Consider the following 23,690-nt stretch of genomic DNA (forward strand, 5'->3'; position numbering starts at 1 on the left):
TTTAAGATAAATATGTTTTATGTGTTTAATATGTACCACTTTTCATTTTCATTAAAAATCTTAATTAGTTTACAATAAAATGGTAAAAAGGATAATTAAACTTATCAATAACAAGTGAAAAAAATTAAGCATCAGAGCAGACACCGGGGTAGTTTGCAATACTGGTAAAGAAAAGGAACAAAAGCTATCTTCTCTCCAACTGGGAGCCTCCCTGCTCTCGATCGTGAGCTCATTCCAAAACAAAGAACAGCCTCCTCTGTACAGCTGCTATCTGAGCAGAGGTAACTCTTGGCATCCTCAACAGCACATTTTGTTCACTGTTACAGTCAAAAGCCCACAATATATACTTAAAAAGCATAAAAACACAGACAAAAACTGCTTATATCAACTAAGATAAAAATGAAAAAATACAGACCTTTACCAAAATTAGGCACTCTAAATTTTCCTAACCAGGAAATGTTTGAGGCAAATGTTAGTGCAAAACTTTGCCACACTGTTGGAGATGCCCAATATTTGGTCTTAAAAGAAATATAAGAAACAGAATTTGAATTCCCTGTCTGGAGAACAACTCCTCCCTTCCTTTAATTTCAAACATACCTGAAAAATCCCTTTTTGTTGTTCTTAACATCCTTCACTAACCTCAACTCATTCTGAAGTTTAGCTTTTCTGAGACCATCTATACATTCAGAACTACTTCTTTGTACTTTCTTTAGTGACATATCCCTCTTTCCATTCTCTATGTATGTCCTTTTTAATTTGTAGATTTTCACTAAGGATTTTTCAAACCACATTGGCTTTTGCTATTCTCATTTTTTTTTCTTTTTAGGATTTCCTTTTGTGCCTTTAATATCACTCTTCTTTAACAGCCATCTAGCTTTTCTTGCTTTTACAAACAGCTTTTTGTGCATGGAATCCTACTTAATAGTGCTCTAACTTCATTCAAATGTATCATCTTGAAGTACATACAGTACATAAACAACAATTTCTCTTAGTATCAACAAATCCAACATTATATGGTCCTTTCTGCTTAAAATTCCTACACTTTTCTAGTGGTTAGCATCAAGTCAAGAAGACAGTTGATCCTTCTCTGCTTCCTGCATATTCCAGCTTAAAGTTGAACTGATGCAAGATGGTAAATTCCACTGGTTTCCAGCCTCTCATCCAGCAACCTCAGACCTGATTTTAAAAGAAGAAAACCCTTTTCTAACTAGCAGAAATGGAGGAATTTGGGGGAAACTGCTTGTGGCATTCATGCCAAAATCGTTGTGATTCTGCTGAGATGTTGATTCCGTGCCTTGGAAGTTGTCAATCTTGTGAAGACCAGGTGGCGTTAAAACAAAAGTCACTAATGGTGATATTTTATTAGTTCTTCTGGTTAGTTTAACTCAGATGCTCTTAACAGTGCTACCAAGTTCATTTCCTTGGATTTCTCTTCAGATGTGAATATTTTTAACATACAAGGCAACTCTTCCTCAATTTCTGTTACTTCTGTGCTATTTGAACAAGTTGATTCCTTCAATTGCTCTATTCTAATAATGAGAATTCTCCAACCATGTTTTAGTTCATCTCCTCTTCTTTATTGTATCTCCATACTTAGAGTCTTATTATATAGACAACAATGGCCACAAGTTTATGCAACATTTTTCATTCATTTAGGGGCTTCATAATCTCAGCATAATTACTCCCTCATTTCCTTCTACATGAACAGGAGTTTATCTGAAAAATTTACTTCTAGTTTTGTCTCCAATCAGCACAGCATACAATTTAAGGCCTACAGATCAAGTTTAATGTGTTTTAGACAAACACATTCTTCTCCATCTTTATGTGGTACAACCATGCTAGAAATCTCACTCTATATATACACACGTTGATAAGTATGATAACAAAAAGCATACCAGCATGGTGAAAAGCAACTCCCCATTTGACAGTCCGGTGAAGCACACTGTCCAAGCCAGAAGGAGACCGCTTTAACTGAATCAGCAACTTTTCTATCCCTTCCATGCATAGTGTAACTGGTGAAAGGGTCGACATCTTTTGAAGACCTTCAGATAGGAAAACAGTCTTAAAACCTTGTGTTTTGTCTCCAAGTCCCTTCTCTTCTTCAATCCTTTACTCTTGACTTACTCTTTTGTTGAATACTGCAGAACTCCCTAGCAACGATGTCTGCTAATTTCTCACACCAGTTCTTTGTTGGGCAGAATACCAGAACTGAATGGCCATTCTGAACTGTCTCATAACACAGAGTCACCACGTGGTCCTCATCTCCCTAAACAATTATAGAAAATGACAATTACATGTTAGGGCTATGGAAATAATGTGGGAGGATTTTCTGTTGTGGTAACACTTCAAATGAAGTATTGTTCCATGTTAACTGCCATTAACATTATTTAAGTAAAAACAACAACAAATCTAATGGTACATTAAGAAGGAAAATGTGTATCCGTAAATAATACATTATAAGTAACCACAATAAGGGACGCGGTGGCGCTGCGGGTTAAACCGCTGAGCTGCTGAGCTTGCCGATCGGAAGGTCGGCGGTTCGAATCCGTGTGACGGGGTGAGCTCCCGTTGCTAGTCCCAGCTCCTGCCAACCTAGCAGTTCGAAAACATGCAAATGTGAGTAGATTAATAGGTACCGCTTCGGCGGGCAGGTAACGGCATTCCATTTAGTCATGCCGGCCACGTGACCACGGAAGGGTCTACGGACAAACGCCGGCTCTTTGGCTTGAAACGGAGATGAACACCGCCCCCTAGAGTCGGACACGACTGGACTTAATGTCAAGGGAAACCTTTACCTTTAAGTAACACAATATATAACATTTACATTGAAATGTAATCATAATTATCATTTTTTCAAGGTGACTTGGAAGAATTTCAAAAGTGGGGATTGAATGATCATGTGTTGCAACTGCTAAGCAATTAGACTTAGTGATTTCCTGGATTTTTTTTTTTAAATTATCATTAATAGGTTGACTATTTCACCTACTGCCGTATTTGGATCTACTTTCTTACAAGTCAGTCTATATTGCAGATTGGAAAACTAATAAAAATAATGATTGCATTTCAAAATGTATATTTTGGGGGTGGGGGACTGCAAACCTCAATGATATACTAAAAAATTCTGCTCCTGAGCTGCCACTCCCCATATCTCAGCATAAAATGCATCCAGAATAAAGCCTCTAGTGATGTTCTAAGTTTTTGGTAGGAACATATGGAAAGATAAAAAGTGCTGTATCAATCTGTACCGCCTTACAGAGCTTTGAATCTGGGATCATTAGATAATATGCTTAGACATTTCCACAAGGGTGGGTGCTGTTGAGAAATAAAACAATATTAGAATTAGAAAGACACAACCTGAGGTTTGGATGGCATGGCTTTTTATGGTATGACAAAGTAAATATAGACTTTAAAAATCATTACTAGGAGTGCCATACTAAGAATATGGAATGGATATAATCCCAGGCTGTGCCCAAAAATGCCTTCATTGGTTTCAGCACAAAAAGCATTTTACAGAAAAGAAACAACAGGCAAAGAGAAATGGTTAACGTATCAAGATTTTCTAGGACAGGAACACGGAGAATTTAAGATGAAGTCAAGAGAACAACTGACTGGAGAGGGATTTAGTTGTCAATGGTTTTCATATACATAATTAAGAAAGAGATTTAATTAGATACAAAAGTAATTGGAACTGAACATAAAACAGAATTTGAAACTGAATTATGTACAAATGATGAATATGTGATTGCTAAGATGTATAAACTTTTGCTGAGATTTGAAACAAGAACAAGTCAAAGAGTGCATGATTTAGGTCATAATATACAGATAATATACAGATGGACCAATGGGACAGAAAGTGGTTAAAAGGACTGAAATTCACATTGTGTTAGAATTGAAGAGAGAACTTTTACAAAATGATGTACTGTTGATATATGGCACCAGAGAAATTATCTAAGATGTATAAAGGTACTTCTGATATGTTTTGGAAATGTGGAAGACAGGAAAGTCATTTTATTTTATTTATTTATTTATTTATATATTCAAATTTTGTCACTGCCCATCTCAATCAAAGAACAACTCTGAGCGGTTTACAATAAAACTAAAATCAATACAGGTTAAAATACAATAAAAACAGCATTCTTAAATAACAATATAAATATAAACATAAATATAAAATCCAAGATGGGGATGTTAAAAAGTTCTTAACTAAATTCACGTAATTCATGGGGGCCTCTTCATGGAGCTAACCACCCTCAGGATTGATTACCCTTTACCATGCATGGTGGACTTGTGAAAAAGCAGAAAAAGATTGGATACAAATACATATAACGATACAAAGATTTTAAAGACTAATATTCAGATGAAACCAGAACTTTTTTACTGGGACTTATGGATAACCAATTAGAAAAGACCTATGGAAGATTGGTTTTGTACATGGTAATTGAAGTGAGACTATTATATGAAGAAAGATGGAAAAATACTGAAATATCCGCAATGGAGGAATGGATTGTGAAGATGGCAGAAATCGCAGAAATGGCAATATTGACCTAGAAAACTCTTACAGACTTTTTGCTGAAAATGAAAAAAAATGAACTGGTGATTTATGGGTTTTCTGATTAAAGACTATATATCATGAGATTCTGATGAGCTGTCCAGACTCTAAAACAATGAACCCAAATATTTTGTGACCAGTAGGCTTGTTGGCGCAGAGTCCTCAGAGCTAGGTGGTATATGAATTCATGTATGTATAAATAAACAAATAAGAATAGGAAAAGAATTGCCCATTGGCCTATTAAGTACTAAAATTTGCTTAAAACAGGACAGGCATATTAATATCCATATTATGTTGGCATAATTTTATATAGAAAAATAGCATGCATTGAACTAAATTTTAGTACGGGCAATTACCTTAATATGCAGTTCAGGTTGAATTTCTCTCACAACTGCATTTGAAGAGTCATAAATCTTGCTGCCAATTTTCACATGTTCCACAAGGGGTACTGGACGGAAGTCTGTGTGGTACAATTCTGCATTTAGCCAGGAAGCCAGAAGATCCAAGTTAGGAAGGGTGGCACTCATGCCTATGATTTGTATTTTGTTACAAAGAGACCCTTCCATGATTTGTCTGCAGGAATAAACAAAACTATTTTGAATTCTGAAAACTAATTCCCCTGCATAATTAATTTATAAAATGTATTAATCTAAGTTGTGATGCTAAATAGTTTTAAAAAATGAACTCAACAATTATTACATAACTGATAGGAGAGCGTGGATAGTGGAGATGTATTTATTTATTATGTCAATTTATATAGCTTCCCATCTTGCAATTACAACTCTGGTTGGCAAACATTGTGTTAAAAACAAAAACAAAATCAACAATTACTACATTTGATCTTAGCCAAAAAGCCGAGAAGCGATAAATCAACAATTACTAATAAAATAATATTGCCCAGGAACAAACCCAACTCAACCACCAAAAAAACAAACAAACCAGAATCACACTGACAGCCTCACCCAACCTCCAGACCTCATGCCTAAAGGAACATCCAGTCCTCAAGAACTTAGGAAATGCTAGCAGGGTCAGAGCCATGCAAATCTCAGGGAATATGGTGTTCCAGAGGGCATGCACTACAACAGAGAAGGAATGCTTCCTGGGGCCCTCCAGATGGCAGTTTAATATAGAGAGCCCAGACCATACCCAGTCTATCGGATGTAGTGGGCAGAAACTACCAGAGAGAGGTAGTCCTGAAAATAGCTTAATCCCATATCATGAGGGGCTTTATAGGTGAAAGCAGGGCCTTGATTTTTTAAAATGTTTTTATCCTGCCTTTATTATTTTTATAAATAATTCAAGGTGGGGAACATACCTTCCTTTTCCTATTTTCCCAACAACAACCCTGTGGGGTGAGATGGGCTGAGAGAGAGTGACTGGCCCAAAGTCACCCAGCCAGCTTCCATGCCTAAGGTGGGACTAGAATTGCACTCAGAAGTACCAAGGTGCACACGTAACTGCCTGCACTGCCGCAATCTGGATAGGTTGCAGCTTTTGAATGATCTTCAAAGGCAGCCCTATGTAGAGTGACCGTAGGTGGAAAACTGGAGGTCTCAAACTTCCTCTCCCAAAAGCTTTCTGACCCAGCCTACCTAGTGGTTTGGTAGTTCCCCCTACCGTTATACAAGTTCCACAGAGCAACTCATCTGGCATCCTCTGCCAAACCCTGATGTAAGAAAGGATGAAACAGATTCTTTAACAAGGCTGGGTTAGATGGATAGACTTCCCCGCCAGAAGTCCTCATTGTGGTGGAGAGATGTTCCTGGGAGGGCTTTGCAAAGAACACTAGGATTGTATGCTAAGAGCATATAATCCCAGCAGGGTGACCCATGGCATGGAGGTAATTCCAGCTGCCCAGCTAAAGCAAGCAGCCATCTATACTGGGCAGCAGTGATACAGGAAAGTCCCAAGAGGGACTTTGAGCAGTTTACAACTTCCTGGGAGAAGGCAACAGTATACCACTCTTTTATTTTACCAAGAAAACAACTTAAATAGATAAAGCAATTAACAATATAATGCTGGATGATAAACCCCTTGGGTCAGATAGCACTCAGCATGCCACTGAGGAAGAGCTAAGGATCTTTTGGAGTACTAATGGTGTTTATGACGTGGCTAGATTAAAGCCCTTCAGATATCTAGTTGCTGATGCTGCCACGCAAGAAAAGAAAATCTGAAGCTGCAAAGACAGAACTACAGTGGGAACATGGAACATATTGTAAGAAGCATAAACATGGGAAAGCTCATCATGGTGAAAATTGACTAAATATTGACATTTTAAGTATCAGCAAATTGAAAGGATTGGAATTGGACACTTTCAGTAAAACAATCATACTGTTTATTACTCAGGACACAAAAAAACGAAGGAATGATGTTCCGTTCATATTCAGGAAGGATATAGCAAGAGCAGTACTTGGATATAATGCAATCAGTGAACAAATAACATCAATTTGACTTTGCAGTCATCCCATTAATATGACAATGATCCAGATTTATGCTCCAACCACTGATGGAAAAGAAGAGAAAGATGCTGAGTTTTATAATCAAGTTCAATTTGAAATTGACAAACATGCAAGCAAGATATGCTGCTGGTGGTTGGAGACTAGAACACCAAAGTTAGAAATAGTAAGGAGGAAAATGTAGTTGGACTGTATAGCCTAGGAAACTGAAATGAAGCAGGAGAATGACTTATTAGTTTCTGCCAATCTCTTCATTTCTAACACAATCTTCAAACAACCAAAGCAACGCCTATATATATGGACATCACCAGACACAGTACAGAGAAATTAAACTGACTATATTATTGGTACAAGGAGGTGGAAGAGGAAATCAGTTTGTTATTGTGGATCTGATCACAAACTGCGAGTTCCAAGTTAAGCTAAAGTGGAAGAAGAAAATCAACCAGTTTCCATGATATGATCTTGACCATGTACCCAACATCTTCAAGTAAGAAAAAGAAGTCACTTTGAAGTCCTAAACTTTACTGATAAGGAACCAAGGTTTTATTTCAACTATGAAATAAAATCAAGGAAGATGTTAAAGATGAATGTGAAACAAGATGGCCAAAGACCATGAAACAGAAGAAAGTAAACTGGATATCGGAACAAATGGAAATTGCTAAGAAGAAAAGTCAAAGACAAGAAACACAAAGATCATAGAAAGGATGAATTTCACAAAATTGTTAGAAGAGACAAGAAGCAGTACTACGACGACATCTGTCAAGGCACTGAAGCTGGAAACAGACATGGAAAAATAAGGGAAGTCTTCAAAAAGATCTATGAAGTCAGAAGGAGGCTCCAACTATGAATTGGTAAGCTAAAGGACACCAACTGACACATAGTAATTGATTCAAAGAAGATCAAACAAAGAAGTACATAGAAACTCTGTACAGTAGAGATGTTAAAAGATATTCCCTCTAGTACTAGAAGCATGCTCAAGATCCTGCAAGGTAGACTTCAGCAATTCATGGAGCGAGAATTGCCAGATGTACAAGCTGGGTTTAGAAAAGGCAGAGGAACTAGGGACCAAATTGCCAATATCCGATGGATAATGGAAAAAGCCAGGGAGTTTCAGAAAAACATCTGTTTCTGTTTTATTGACCATTCTAAAGCCTTTGACTGTGTGGACTATAACAAATTGTGGCAAGTTCTTAGTGGTATGGGGATACCAAGTCATCTTGTATGCCTCCTGAAGGATCTGTATAACATAGCAACAGTAAGAACAGACCACGGAACAACGGACTGGTTTAAGATTGGGAAAGGAGTATGGCAGGGCTGTATACTCTCACCCTACCTATTCAACTTGTACGCAGAACACATCATGCGACATGCCGGGCTTGAGGAATCCAAGGCTGGAGTTAAAATCGCTGGAAGAAACATTAACAATCTCAGATATGCAGATGATACCACTTTGATGGCTGAAAGTGAAGAGGAACTGAGGAGCCTTATGATGAAGGTGAAAGAAGAAAGTGCAAAAGCTGGCTTGCAGCTAAACCTCAAAAAAACCAAGATTATGGCAACCAGCTTGATTGATAACTGGCAAATAGAGGGAGAAAATGTAGAAGCAGTGAAAGACTTTGTATTCCTAGGTGCAAAGATTACTGCAGATGCTGACTGCAGTCAGGAAATCAGAAGACGCTTAATCCTTGGGAGAAGAGCAGTGACAAATCTCAATAAAATAGTTAAGAGCAGAGACATCACACTGACAACAAAGGTCTGCATTGTTAAAGGAATGGTGTTCCCTTAGTAATATATGGCTGCGAGAGCTGGACCATAAGGAAGGCTGAGCAAAGGAAGATCGATGCTTTGGAACTGTGGTGTTGGAGGAAAATTCTGAGAGTGCCTTGGACTGCAAGAAGATCAAGCCAGTCCATACTCCAGGAAATAAAGCCAGACTGCTCGCTTGAGGGAAAGATATTAAAGGCAAAACTGAAATACTTTGGCCACATAATGAGAAGACAGGACACCCTGGAGAAGATGCTGATGCTAGGGAGAGTGGAAGGCAAAAGGAAGAGGGGCCGACCAAGGGCAAGATGGACGGATGATATTCTAGAGGTGATGGACTCGTCCCTGGGGGAGCTGGGGGTGTTGACGACCGACAGGAAGCTCTGGCGTGGGCTGGTCTATGAAGTCACAAAGAGTCGGAAGCGACTAAACAAATAAACAACAACTAGAAGCAGCAGCTAGATCAGTACTCTGATCGTTACCAAGTTTGAAGGCTACAGGAGCTGAAGAAATATTTGCAGAAATATGACAAAATCCTTAATTTCACACACTAGCAAAATAATGCTTAGGATCATCCAACACAGATTAGATTATCTAATCATCTAACTCAATCATCTAATCATCAACCCAATCATCTATCACAGATTAGAGACCTACGTGGAAAGGGAGATGCCAGATGTTCAAGCTAGCTTTAGAAAAGGCTGAGAAACATGAAACTTTATTGCTGACACATGCTAAATTAAGAAAACTAAAGAATGCCCCCCATCAATATATGCTTCATTGATTATAGAAAGGCCTTTGTGTCAATGATGTCAGGTTGTAGAATATGCTTTAAAAAAATGGGAGTCCCAGAATAATTCATAATCCTTATGTGAAACTTATATGGAGGTCAGGAAGCCACAGTCTGGATGGTACATGGCAAAACAGATTGGTTGAATTGGCAAAGGAATGAGATAAGGCTGTATACTCTCTCCTTATTTATTCAGCCCATATTTTGAATATATTTGATCACATCACCAATGAGGAGGTGCTCCGAGGGAGTGGCTCGTGTAAATTTCATAACATCGTCGCACGTAGAAGACTCCAACTGCCTGGTCACACCTTCAGCATGGAGAACAACCGGATCCTTAAAGTGGCAATGAGTTGGACCCCCCCGCAACGCTAAACAGCAATGAGGACACCCTTGAATAACATGGCAAAGAACACTGATACAAGACCTGAAGGCACTGAATATCACGTGGAAGGATACTGAAGCACTCGCCCAAGACCGAAAGAGTTGGAGAACCCTTACTGCTCAATATGCCATGTAGCATCGATCCGGGACAAGAGAGAGATATTCTGAATATATATATAGAGAGAGAGGGAAACTGGATTGGAAGAAGAGGGTGGTTTTAAACATATAGAAAGACACATTAATAACCTGCATGACACTGATGTCACTACCAGTTAGCTGAAAATGCAAATGATCTGCAAGGTCTAATAATGAAAGTCAAGGAGCACAGTGAAAACACAAGAATAAGATTAAATATAAAGAATTTCAAACCAATGACAACAGGTGCAGGAACCAGCTTTAGAACTGACAGTGAAAACACTGAAGTGCTGGATAGCTTTTGCTTTTTAGGATCGACTATAAACAGTAAAGAAACTAATAGTCAAGAAATCTGCTGCAGGCTAGCACTTGGTAGAGTAGCAATGAAGGCCTTGGAAAAGATATGCAGATGCCAGGATGTGTCTATACCTGTCCCTTTCTCCTGGAAGCCACTGTACATTCAAAATCAACTTGCGAGAGTTGGTAGTATGGCAATTAGCCTAGGGTATATATTACAGCCCATCTTGAAATCATCTATCCTTATTTGTGCTGATATCAGTCTTTAAAGCCTTTTAACATATAGCAGTATTTGCATTACTAGCAAGACATAGCATTCATCATTTCAGTTACTCTGTAATTTTTCCAAGGCCTTTTAAAGTTTTTGAAAGAGATGTTTGCAAAGAGCACAATAAACATTAAAGCTACTACTATAATGACATATTTTACTATTTTTTTCTTTTTAAATTTTTTTTGTAAAGCACTTTTCCCCCCTCTCTATGACAAAGTATATATCTCCAGTAGTATTATCATTGTATAAAGCTACCGTGTTCTTGAATAGCTGCATGGGTTAACACATTGCACTAAGCATGGCTAATAAACCATAGTTTATGACTTGAAGTATCATGTGCACCAAGTCAGTTGTAACATGTCCAATAAACCATGGTTTAAATACAATGCATGAACTAGGCCTAAAGATCCAGTGATCTACCCCACTAATATTTCTAATATCCTATGAAGGATCCTTATAATCTCTTCCAAAGTTGGATGGAAAACATATTATGGGATACTTCCACCCTATAGATATGTAGGGTATGACTAAAAAGAGAAGTGAATTGTAGTTCATTGAATGCTTATTTCCATAAAGTGAAGAGGCATTCTAAGTGAGGTTCAAACAATCCTTCAAATAATAAAAAGTGAAATGTATTAGGGACAATTCTTCTTAAACAGATGTCTGTACTTAACAGATTTCCCAGAACCCACATTAAACACATTAAGGATATATCTGAGCAATGATTCATCCATGATTTAGATAGCCATCCCAAAATAAGTTTAATTAGAACTGATCATTAAAAAAATGTTTGTGGTTGCCAAAGCAAATAACTTAACATTTTAACAAAAAACTTAAGTCCCAAATCTTTTAAAAAATAAAGTCAAATATTAAAGAAATTGTGATTTTTTCACTCTACTTACTTATTCTCTATTCTTTTAGTCAAAAAACAAATTTTTGCCAGCAGAAGTTCTAGTAAATATCCTCTTTGAGAATCTCCTAACATGTGCAATTCATCCACAACTACTATTCCTATAAAAAGGAATGGGGGGTAGAATATAAAAGCATTTTAAATTAATTAGTTTCTATACAACCCTTCGTCAAAACAGATTCCAAAATAGTAGCTACTTTAAAAGGAAAAACAGAGTAAGCTATCAACATCCTTAAACTGTATGTACTGTATTCATCACAAAGTCATGTTTCCCCCCCAAATAATAACTTAGGAAGAATAGTTGTCTTGTGTTCACCAAATGGAGAATATTATTGTAAACAGTAATGTAAACATTACATTATTGTAAACAAGGATAAGAAAGTAAGATGCAAATAGTGCAAGTAAGTGACTGGAGCAGAGACAGGAGGGAAATAGAAGCATCTTCAATTCTTTCCATCCTACTGAAAATGAAGACCCACATTTTCCTAGATCCTCCTTTACATATGCTAGAAGCTACAGTAGAAGCTTCATTCTACCTTCATTCACTTGCCTAATACACATGGAAAGCAAAAGGGTGAGATGGAGCTAGCACACTGCAATCTGTTTCCCCCTTCAATGGACTATGCTATGATCTCTGGCAGAACTTCATAATAAATAGGCTAGAAATCATAAGCAGTCTTGAGAATAAGCATATTTTCATGTGAAAAAGTAAGTACTCCCCATTGAATTTTTCAGCATATTTCAACATAAAAATCTTTAATCTTCATTTCAACAATGATAAAGGTATCATGTGTCATGTTCACCGTTTCAATGTTCTGTTAACATCGTAACGTTTCACATGTCGAACCTTTAATCCGTGTATTACATGCTTGAATGCTTCCTGGTATTTTCCATTATTGCTGTGCTCTTTATTTTGCTACTTTGGAATGTATGTTTGGGTTTGCAACTCTGTTCAAGGTTACTTTCCCAGGCACATGTAACGGTTGCTAGCACCTGGGAGGGGGTGGTTGCTAACGAGCGCTCGGGGCGGGACTGGGTTGGAAGCAAGGCTTTTACGTTTGTATTTGGCACGCTTTTGCTCATTCTCAGCTTTCTCTGTATTTGCATACTATTCCTTTAATAAATCAGTTATCTTTAAGCCCGGGCTTGTGAGACTGAGTATTTGAGATTAGGCAACCATTACATAAAGCTGAGAATCATTTATATCATCTTCCGCTAGCCCCATCCAAGTTTGGGTAAAGGGGAGCGCTAGCGATGACAGAACCTCAACTACATTTTGTAGTCCACTGTGTAATTTAAATAAACATAAATGCAAATTTCACGTGTGGAAAAAGTAAGCACACCCCTACATTTATCACTACCTCAAATGCCTAAAATTATAATCGGGTGTATCAGATCAGGTGCAAATGATTAGATCATCATAAGAGAGGATCTGGGAGGAACCTGTCTTATTGAAACCTCAGACATTTAGTTTGATTTGCTCTTTGTTGTTGAAGGGTGTGGATTCACCACGCCTAGATTGAAGAGAACTTCAGAAAGGTTATAGATGGGAAAGGATTTAAAAAGATTGCCAAACAACTGGTCATCAATCATTCCACTGTCTGGAAGATCATCAACAAGTAGAGATTTCAAAGAACTGCCAACTCGCCCAGGCCAGGCCATCCTAACCTGTTCAACCTGAGAGCAGAACACGAGATGCTGAAAAAAATCTCTAGGAATCCCAAATTTTATCACGTTACATAAAGGTAACTCTCGCCACTACTGATGTCGAAGTGCATGAGTCTACTATTAGAAAGAAGCTGCACAAGTTAGATCTACATGGGAGATGTGCCAGGAGGAAACCTTTGCTGTCAAGAAAGAACGTCAGGGCAAGACTAAAGTTTGCTCATGAATACCTAGGCAAAAGAGAAGGACTTCTGGAACAAAGTGCTCTGGACAGATGAGGCAAATAAAGAGTCATTTGGCCATAATATCAGAATATGTATTTGGTGAAAACCAAAGACAGAAGAACCTGATACCAAATGTAAAGCATGGGGGTGGAAAAATTATGGTTTGTGGCTGGTTTGCTATATCAGGGCCTGGGCAGCTCACCATCAAGAATCCATTATGAATTCTTCATTGTACCAGAGGGTGCTTGAGGATAATTTGAGACCATTTGTCAGAAGATTGAAGCTCAACCAAAAGAGGATTGTGCAATACAACAATGACCCTAAACATTTCTGTAAATCCACCAAGGAATGACTAAAAAAAAAAAAGAATAAAAAAGTGAGGGTTCTGGAATGACTATGTCAAAGCCCAGATATAAATCTGGTCAAGATGCTGCAGGGTGATTTAAAACAGGCTGTGTATGCAAGAAATCTCTCAAGTGTCACACAGGTGAAAAAATTCTGGAGGAGTGGGAAAAAAATCCTCCCAATTGATGTCAGAGGCTGGTAGACAATTATAAGAAATGGCTACTTGAAGTTGTTTTTGCCAAAGGTATTAGAGCTAAGGGTAAGGAAATGTTACATCCGTTAATATTTTGTTGAAAAGATGATTGGAAAGTAATTTTTATAGGGTTTTTTTTTAGTTACATCATCTTTATCTTTATGCATTGTTTGAATAAAGATGAAATATTGATATGGCCACATATGTTAAAAAACTTTAAACAGAGTGTATTTACTTTTCCACATTTAATGGGATTTACTAGAGAGCAAGCATGCCTGCTGAGCCAGCCCAAACCTTTCTGTCAACCATTCAGAGAATAGTTTTAATTTTCTCTCCTTCTCAATCTAGCTGCCCCTTCTTCATACCTCTTCTACATTGTTTTCCTTTATATTTTCTGTCTTTGCCAGGAGGTAGGGGATGTGTGTGAATGTGTGTGTTCTGTCTTTGTGTTACTGAGAGAGAAAATGGTTTGTGTGTATATACATAAATTGCACAAATGGGATGCTTCATTCTACAGGCAATTAATTTAAGTCAGTGGTTATTAATTCAATCAGTTTTAACTGAATTCTTATCCTTGTCCCATTTTTTGTTGGAGTGTGGCTAGGGTGTATACACACATGCATACAGAAGCACATAGTTATTGAGGGAAAAATTTCCAGGGTTGGTTTCAGATACTAACAACTCTGGGTTGACAAAATAGGGAAGTTGGACATCAAATTGGATTTTATGTTTGTTTGTAGTGCTTTTTTCTTTTTTACCTTTTCTGTTAATATAGTCAATTACAACCTAAAAATGCCTCCAGCCCAGAAAAATATACTAATAAATTTTGTAAACAATTCAAAGTAGTTCCCAAAGTTTTCATGTTATTAAAACAAGGATTGTTATGCACTGAAGCATAGTAGTGTTGCTTTGTAATTTAATCACATTATTCAATGAAACATGTAGGTTAAGCTTCAAATATTAGATTTAGCAGTTACTATGTAAAAGACATTTTTCTTAATTATTTTCTAGTGTTTTTTTTCTTAAATATTTTTCCTGATTAAAAAAATGCTATGAATATAAAACATGATCAGCAACCTTTAGCAGCCTGTAACTTAAAGCCAATAAAAAATTATGCTAAAGTCAGCAAATGAAATGTTATATGGAAAAAGTAGACAAGGCCAAAGTTACATATAGTTTGCTGTATAATTTTTTTAAAGCCAAATCTTTGGATTGCAAACAAAATGTGTTACAGAAATGGCTATCATGCAGAAAAAACGTATACAAACAATTTGTTTCTCACTTACTTTTTATATTAATATTTGTCAAAGTAACTTACCCAGAGAGTCAAGAGTTTTCTCTTCTATGAGTCTATTGATCAGACCATTGGCTCTCTCAATAGTACAGACTGCAACATCAAGCGCAGAAAAAGGAACAGAAGGAGAAATACTGCCTATATAACCTTCCACTTGCACACCCTCTTCTTGGAACATAGCCTATTTTTCAGAAAGAATTATATACATACAGGTAGAGTGTTCAAAATCAGCCCTACATTTCATTCTAAAATTATTTATAACCTATTAACAGAATGTTACTGATAGGTTTCAATTTTGATACTTATAAACTTCCCATTCTTTGGCAAGTAGGCAGAAAATAAATCTAGTTAAATAATTAAATAATATTTTCCTTAATCCTCAAATGACTAAGTGCCAAGCCCTAGAATATATGAGATCTATGCTATTTCAAGATCACCAATGTTATAATGCATGGCAGGATCACTGCTCCATTCCAGTTTTTTCTAAGAATTTTGTAAGTGCAGTCCATAGCCACTAAAAGAATTCCCACTCCAATTTTAAATCACACCTGTAGGTAATATTTCTTCTCTTTTGCCACAGAGATAAAAGGTAGAATGAACAAAGCTTTCTTCCGTGTTTCTATAACTCTCTTCAATATGAGTAATTCGGCAATGAGTGTTTTCCCCGCACTGGTGGGAGCTGAAAGCCATTGAAAAAGAGGCATCAATTTACAAGAAAAGGATTCAGCTACAGACCTTTTTTTCAATCAAGAACTTTTGAAATTATAGGCCATTCACAAAACATAACTAATGCATGATTTATATAACTGTGCTTTCATCAACAGACCATAACAGATTAGCTTCTATAGAAAACTGGGATCTCAAATAGAATTTTACTAAGATATACTAACTCCTTTTTCTCTTTAAACAAAAAAGGCTTGCAAGATTCTGTTATTACTATAGCTGCCCAGAGTTGTTGGGAGTTGGACAGCACACAGATTTGATAAATAAATAAATACCATATAACAAGAAATTAGGGATCCAGTAGTTCTTGTGGTGTCTGTTTCCTGACCTACCTGCCTTGAAGGGCTGACGTCCCCATGAATGTCCCTGTCCACATTTATCAAATAAATATGTCTATAATTGGAGCATATTGTTAAATCCTTATCTTGCTTCCAGAGGACTATTTGCCTCTTTCAACTAAAGAGTAGTAGTCTAAAAAAAAAGCTTCAGATTATACTACTAATAAAATAGAAATAAGAACCCAAAATACTTTTGTGCCAATCAACTGGAAAAGTATCTAGGCCAGAAGCCTACCCCACTTTCATGAATTTTAGCCACACTGATCTACTAACAATTAGAATTTTAAAAGCATTTTTATGTATCTCAGTATCTCTTCTACAACCACTAGCTTGGAAAATATACTTATCAAATAACAATGTTTCTCATAAGTTTAGAATAACTATTTATATACATTCTGCCCTCAAACTTTCTATAAGAGTTGTTCAAAAGTTGGAAGAATATGAGTATCATTTAAGAAATCAATTTAGTTCACATTTTTTTCCAACTTGCCTATTTTTATTTATTTATTTTTCGAATTTTGCCACTGCCCATCTCCCCACAAAGGAGGGACTCTGGGCAGTTCTGGGCCTATGCTTAAAAAGTAACCCAAATCCTTGACATTCATTGTTACCAAAGAAATTGCCATTAAAATTAATTTATACCAGAAGCAGAGAATAATAAAAAGGGAACACACTATCCAATTCAACATCAAAATACTTCAGTAAAAAAATTCCAAACTGTTCTCCCAAAACTTCTGTAAAATTAAAAAATTGCAGAATGAAAAATAACAAAAAGAGTACATGTTTTTATTAGTAGCTCTCTTACCTGAGTAGACCAGGTTCCTTCCCTCCAATACTTGTCTGGCCATCAAGCACTCTGCTTGCCATTGGAACATACGAATTACTCCCAGACCATGATATTTCACCAGGACTGTTTTGGGAAGCCCCCAGTTTGCTAACAATAATTTGTCACTGTTATCATCAGGAACATCCACATGCTGACATGGTCCTAAGTGGAAATCCAGCATTACATTAGCCACTTTTCTACCAGAGGTGGTTGGTGGGACATATATGGGATTCACAAATATGAAAAAGTTGTAGTGATTTAAAAACTAATCAGTTATAGTTTATAGCTGAGAGGTCAACAGGAATTGGGCTTTGCTTGCTGGGTAGGATAGTCATGAATGTCCATAGAAAAGAATGGAAGCTGAGAATTATTACTTAGATGACAAGGCTTCCTTGGAATCATATGAGATAGTGATATTATAGCATAGTTCCGGTGATGTTCGTATTTAATTAATTACGCTGTTTATCACAGAAATATATGCAGTTTTTGAAATATTTAGTATGAATTAATGTCAGTGGTTTTAGGAGACCTTTTTTGGATTATTGAAATTGTTAGAATGGAGACATTGTTATCTTACTTTTCTCAAGACAATGGAAGATATCTTACGAAATTACAAGTGAAAAACAACAGAAAATTATTAATATGGAAACAAAAGTAAGTAACAACCACCAGTATATTATTGGAAAACAGCAAAATCACAAGCAGGTTCACAATAATTTCTCAACAATTCATTTAAAAAGAACTAAAATTATCATGCTGGTGTGGCTTGGAATCCTTCTGAAGTTCATGTGAGAAAATATGAATTTACCCATTAGAGTCCTTGGGAATTTCTTCCCTCCGCCCAGCTGAAAATCCAGTAAGTTTGTGGTAGAGAATCAACTGCTGATTCTCACTGCTGAAACAAGCAACAGTAATATGACTTGGAGCGGGAATGTTGAGACAGACATCATAATTAATGCCACATAATTTAATTAACACCCCTCTTCCTGATCTTGCTTAATGCTGTTGTGAAAAAATTCCTTCCCCAAAGATTCCACTGCAGCTGAACTAGCTGGCATCTGTATCTTTACTTCTGAGAAACTGCAGTTACATCAAGGAGATGTAAGAGTTTTGTGTGCATTTGTACCATTTATATGCATGCACATGTACACATGCAATCACCAACTCACAAGGCACTTCATATAGCATTGACAAAAGTACCTATCCTGGATCTCATAATGATAACCAGTTGTCTGAGGGACACAAAGTTGTAAAATAATATATCTGATGGATAAATATACTGTATAATGCTTTTCTTTCTCGATTAATAGACCAAAATATTTTCCAGATATGAACAAGTTAGTTTGACAAAGCAGAGTTCATAAATTTTTATAGAAGTTTAAGTAATACATTTTGAATTGAGGTGCCTTCTCAAAGATATGTCCCCTGAAATATTGCATAAATGATTTGATCTAGTCCTAAAACTCAATTTCCAGTCATACAAAGGAGAAAAACATGCACATACTATATAGCTAGAGCATAAATCTTATTTAATGATTAGAAATTTGCCCATAAACATTAGTTTCAAAGATTTTGTCCAGAAATATACTGCTTCATATTATGTCTATTATTCAGTAAAATGTGTGATGTGGTAGGAAAAATAAAATTTAAAAACTATCATCTATTGGATTGATCTAAGAATTCACATGTGTAGACAACAGCAACAGTTTTGAGAAGTGTCAATTTGTGCAGCTACTGCTCCCAGGAGATGTTCCTGCAGTCCATGCCGGCTCTTCTTTCACAATAGTCGTTTGACGTTTTAAGTAAGTTAGCAAAAGGTGTAACGAAAAAACCATCTCTGACCACTGCATGCTTCATTTGCAGCTCACGCTTAGCATGCATCCTCTGCAGTGGAGCCCGCCGTCTTACCTATAAGCCATTCTCTGTTAGTAGCCATTATTTTTCCCAGCCTTCCAGCTCCCGCCATTTCTTATACTTCTCATCCTTTTGAGACTGAACTAAACCCGCTTCTCCAGACAGAAACTAGGGGGCACCTGCAGGGACAGCCTGGCTGTAGGCCAGACAGCTTGAAGCCCGTTTACCTGGCAAGCCGCGAGTCCGGCTTCGGGAGCTCTCTAAGCCGGCAGGGGGGGTGAGCACTGGGCCCTTCGGGACCTCTTCACGGGGAGAAAAAGGGGCCAAGGCCGCCTCCGAGAGCCACGGTCTCGGTTTTTCCGGCCCTCCGCCCTCCGCCGCCATCCTCCCGCCAAACCGTTCAAAGCGGCCGGAAGTGTCGTCATTTTTATTGATTTATTTATCTATCTATCTAATTTATCCCCGCCCATCTCCTCCCGTAGGGGGACTCTGGGCGGTTTAGTGGCGATTTCCCATAAAAGCCTCGCAGTAAACTGCAGGATCTGCGGAAAGGTTGGTTTGTACAAGGGGATTTCTCCTTTTTTTGCGCCTCTCATCCGCAGTAGCGGAAGTCCTAGTATCCCATAGGATAACCGAGGGGATCCAGGATTCGGTCAGGTCTGCGAGTTTGTCTGTCCTCCTTAAACTTCGGTGTGCACATAAATTCGGATTCAAAAGCAAAAGAATGAACGCCTCCGCTTATACCAGTGTTTCGCCATGTCAACAACTTTAACACGTATGGACTTCAACTCCCAGGATTCCTCAAGCAGCATAACATAGCATGTTGGCGGGAGAATTCTGGGAGTTGAAGTCCACACGTCTTAAACTTGCGAAGATTGGGGAGCAAGCATATAAAGCAGTGCTTCTCAGGCACAAGTATTCCCGAAAAGGAAGCAGCGGTTCCGAGTGGTTTTACCTGGAGCGTTGTGGTCCATTCTTTTCTTCCCGAAGGACGGACTTTAAAACGTCTTCATTGCAGGACGCAGAAATGTGCTACTTAAATATTGATGTATTGTAAAGCATTTCTGATTAAAGAGCGAAATTAATTAAAGCAGGGAATATGTGCTGTGTTGATTTAAGTATATTCATTTACTTACATATGAAGGGGAGCTCAACATATCCTATACATAAATATTTGTTAATGATATGTTACCAGTGATTGTATTAGCCCTGTGCCCTCTTTTTCTATTACTTGTTGTTTTTTCCAAGCAACATGGTTTTCTCCACATAATTGCTTCCACATTATGTGGCCAAGGTAATTAAGCTCACTGTTCCTCCAGTGAGCTGTCTAGTTTTACTTCATCTAGTATTGTTTGATTTCTTCTTCCTGCTGTTGAAGATATAAATATAAATATTTAAATAAATATTGTGATGGTAAAACTAGGGCTGCCCAATCTGCTTTATTCAAATCTATAGCACCATTAGATGGTGGCAAAGAGATACAGTACTGTACTGAAAATTCAGACTGTGCTCCTGTCTAATAGCTGACCTGATTTCTACAGCCCAGGTATGGTAGTCCTAGAAAATAAAATCTGCTGGGTTGCAGCTAAACCTCAAAAAAACCAAGATTATGGCAACCAGCTTAATAGATAACTGGCAAATAGAGGGAGAAAACAAAGAGGCAGTGACAGACTTTGTATTTCTAGGTGCAAAGATTACTGCAGACACTGACTGCAGCCAGGAAATCAGAAGATGTTTAATTCTTGGGAGGAGAGCAATGACAAATCTCAATAAAATAGTTAAGAGCGGAGACATCACGCCAACAACAAAGGTCCGCATAGTTAAAGCAATGGTGTTCCCTGTAGTAACATATGGCTGCGAGAGCTGGACCATAAGGAAGGCTGGGAGAAGGAAGATAGATGCTTTGGAACTGTGGTGTTGGAGGAAAATTCTGAGAGTGCCTTGGACTGCAAGAAGATCAAGCCAGTCCATCCTCCATGAAATAAAGCCAGACTGCTCACTTGAGGAAATGATATTAAAGGCAAAACTGAAATACTTTGACCACATAATGAGAAGACAGGATACCCTGGAGAAGATGCTGATGCTAGGGAAAGTAGAAGGCAAAAGGAAGAGGGGCCGACCAAGGGCAAGATGGATGGATGATATTCTAGAGGTGATGGACTTGACCTTGGGGGAGCTGGGGGTGGTGATGACTGACAGGAAGCTCTGGCGTGGGCTGGTCCATGAAGTCACAAAGAGCCGGAAGCGACTGAACAAATAAACAACAAGGGGAGGCAAAGGGAAATATTGGATAAAATTTTAGTTAATTTTTAAAACATTGTATGCTTCTGACATTCTAAAGAAGTTTCCAGAACTACGTATGATTAAAAATGGCAAGTTCTTTACAGTTCTTTTTGGAAGTTCAGCACTCTCTGGTCTTGAGGCTCAATGGACTAAGACAAGAAATGTAAACTATATGTAAATGAGACTGTCTGAATTCTGAAGTATCAAAAATTTAAATGGCAGAAGTCTGCAATTTCGAGAATGGAGTATTTCTGTTTCTATCCTCAAAATGTAGACTTTTGCTATTTTAAATTGACATTTGAGATATCTTGTACCAGACTGTTCCATGTGGCTGTGATAAAAGCTTTTCTCTCTCTTAATATTGTTACAATACTGATTTTCTCCTTTATCTCCACATGTTGACTCTCCTGATTTCTTCTACTCTATAAGGTCTCAATTTCTTCCTGCTCAAATACAACAGCAGTAGACTTTATTAATAGAGAGGGGAACAAGTTACATTATTTTGGTGCCGAGTCAGCATGTATATGTAGAGCGGGTATGATTTGTGGGAGGATTTTAGTATGTTGTGGAGAGTTAGAGAACTGAATTTTTGGTTAGTCTGGTGGAGGAGTCTCTTGGGTTTGTTCTTCAATCGGATTGAATTGGATTGGTTTTCCATCTGGCCCATGCTGTAATGATTGCCTATTCTAAACACCATCAGACTCATAAGAAGGATCACAAAGATATCTGATTTATTAAAGAATAGTATAGTTCACAAAGAAAGCTGAGAATGGAAAAAGCGCGCCAAATGCAAACTAAAAAACCCTCGGTACAAACGAGATCCCTCCCCCCGTAGAATCTTCCCAGGCTCACAATCCCAGGTGCTCCTAACGGCTTCTGATGGTCTGTGGGAAAAGTCCTTGAGCAGAGCACATAACCCAAACACATTCCATTGAAATGAACATAGATACAGAGCCTGGCACAAGGTTTCACAGCAGCTCCCTCCCAACAGAAATGCGCGTCAGCACCATGGCATGTGAAACGTTATGATGTACAGTGCACATTGAAACAGTGAACATGACATACTGCCCCCCAAAAGAAAGAAAGCATTAAGCAGAAGGTTTCAATGGGTAAGCCAAATGGAAATGGTTAACTAAATCAGGAGCATTAACGTGGCAGGCAGGCACCCATTCAGGATGAGGAAAGTGTTTCCAGCGGATCAGGTACTGGAGGGTGCCCTGAAGCTTGCGAGAATCAACGACCTCCTTGACTTCAAAGTGCTGTTGCCCGTCAATCATGATCGGAGCAGGAGGAGGAAGTTGGGGATGCCAGCGGGAAGAGTGGTGGACAGGCTTGAGCAGGCTGCAATGGAAAACAGGGTGCAAGCGTTTCAAATTGTGAGGCAGGTCCAATTTAACAGTAACTGGATTGATAAGACCAACAATAGGGAAAGGACCAATGAACTTGGGAGCAAGCTTCTTCGAGGGCTGTTGGGACTTGATGAATTTGGTAGAAAGATAAACCTGATCCCCAATTTTGAAATCGTGTTGCAAAGAACGATGTTTATCGGCTTGAAACTTGTAAGCAGCCTGGGCATCAGCCAAAGCCTGTTGAATCACCGGCCAGGAATCAGCCAGCTTAACAGCCCAGTCAGAGGCAGAACAGGACTGGGGAGGGGTTTGTGGCAGCTCAGGGATGGGAACAAAGTTGTGACCAGAAACCACACGAAAAGGGGTTTGCTCGGTGCTCTGATGGACAGCATTATTGTAAGCCACCTCAGCAAAGGGCAACAAGTCCACCCAATTGTCCTGATGGTAATTTATGTATGCTCTAAGGAATTGTTCGAGGGCAGAGTTCAAAACTTCCGTAGATCCATCAGTCTCAGGATGCGATGATGTGGACAACGCGTTTGGTGCCAATCAATTTTAAAAATGATTTCCAAAACTGGGAAGTGAACTGTGTCCCGCAGTCGCTGACCAAACGGGAGGGGCTACTGTGGAGACGGTAGATGTGGATGAGAAATAGGTGGGCCAATTGCGGGGCCGAAGGGATGGACGCACATGGAATGGAATGGGCTTGTTTCGAGAAAAAATCTTTTACAACCCAAATGACAGTTTTCTTCTGACTGGGGGGTAAGTCCACAATAAAATCCATAGAAATCTCGTCCCAGGGATGGGATGGGCTGGCCACTGGCTGCAGAAGCCCTTGTGATTTACCCCCTTTTCGCTTTGACATGGCACAAACAGGACAGGAAGCAACATAGTCTTTTACATCACTCCTTAAGGTTGGCCACCAAAATTGACGGCAAACCAAATGCAAGGTTTTGACAAAACCAAAGTGTCCAGCAAGCTTGTCATCATGGGAACGCTGCAAAACATCAGCCCCCAAAGTTTCAGGCACATAAAGGTGG

At 38.3% G+C, this 23,690-nt stretch overlaps 1 protein-coding gene across 1 annotated transcript in view; it reads right to left on the reverse strand.

Moving 5' to 3' along the window:
• POLQ (DNA polymerase theta) overlaps positions 1-19,435 on the reverse strand; it is a 65,271-nt gene extending 45,836 nt beyond the window's left edge. Inside the window, exons 1-8 of the mRNA XM_063294612.1 lie at positions 19,246-19,435; positions 17,144-17,326; positions 15,826-15,956; positions 15,302-15,458; positions 11,549-11,657; positions 4,906-5,122; positions 2,125-2,266; positions 1,896-2,042 (exon numbers count right to left, since the gene is read on the reverse strand). Coding sequence (XP_063150682.1) covers positions 1,896-2,042; positions 2,125-2,266; positions 4,906-5,122; positions 11,549-11,657; positions 15,302-15,458; positions 15,826-15,956; positions 17,144-17,326; positions 19,246-19,402 — 1,243 coding nt within the window. The 5' untranslated portion in view covers positions 19,403-19,435. The remainder of the gene's footprint in view (positions 1-1,895; positions 2,043-2,124; positions 2,267-4,905; positions 5,123-11,548; positions 11,658-15,301; positions 15,459-15,825; positions 15,957-17,143; positions 17,327-19,245) is intronic.
• Positions 19,436-23,690: the final 4,255 nt, after the last annotated feature.

This window comes from Candoia aspera, chromosome 2 (genome assembly GCF_035149785.1).
Source record: "Candoia aspera isolate rCanAsp1 chromosome 2, rCanAsp1.hap2, whole genome shotgun sequence".
NCBI classification, from domain to species: domain Eukaryota; kingdom Metazoa; phylum Chordata; class Lepidosauria; order Squamata; family Boidae; genus Candoia; species Candoia aspera.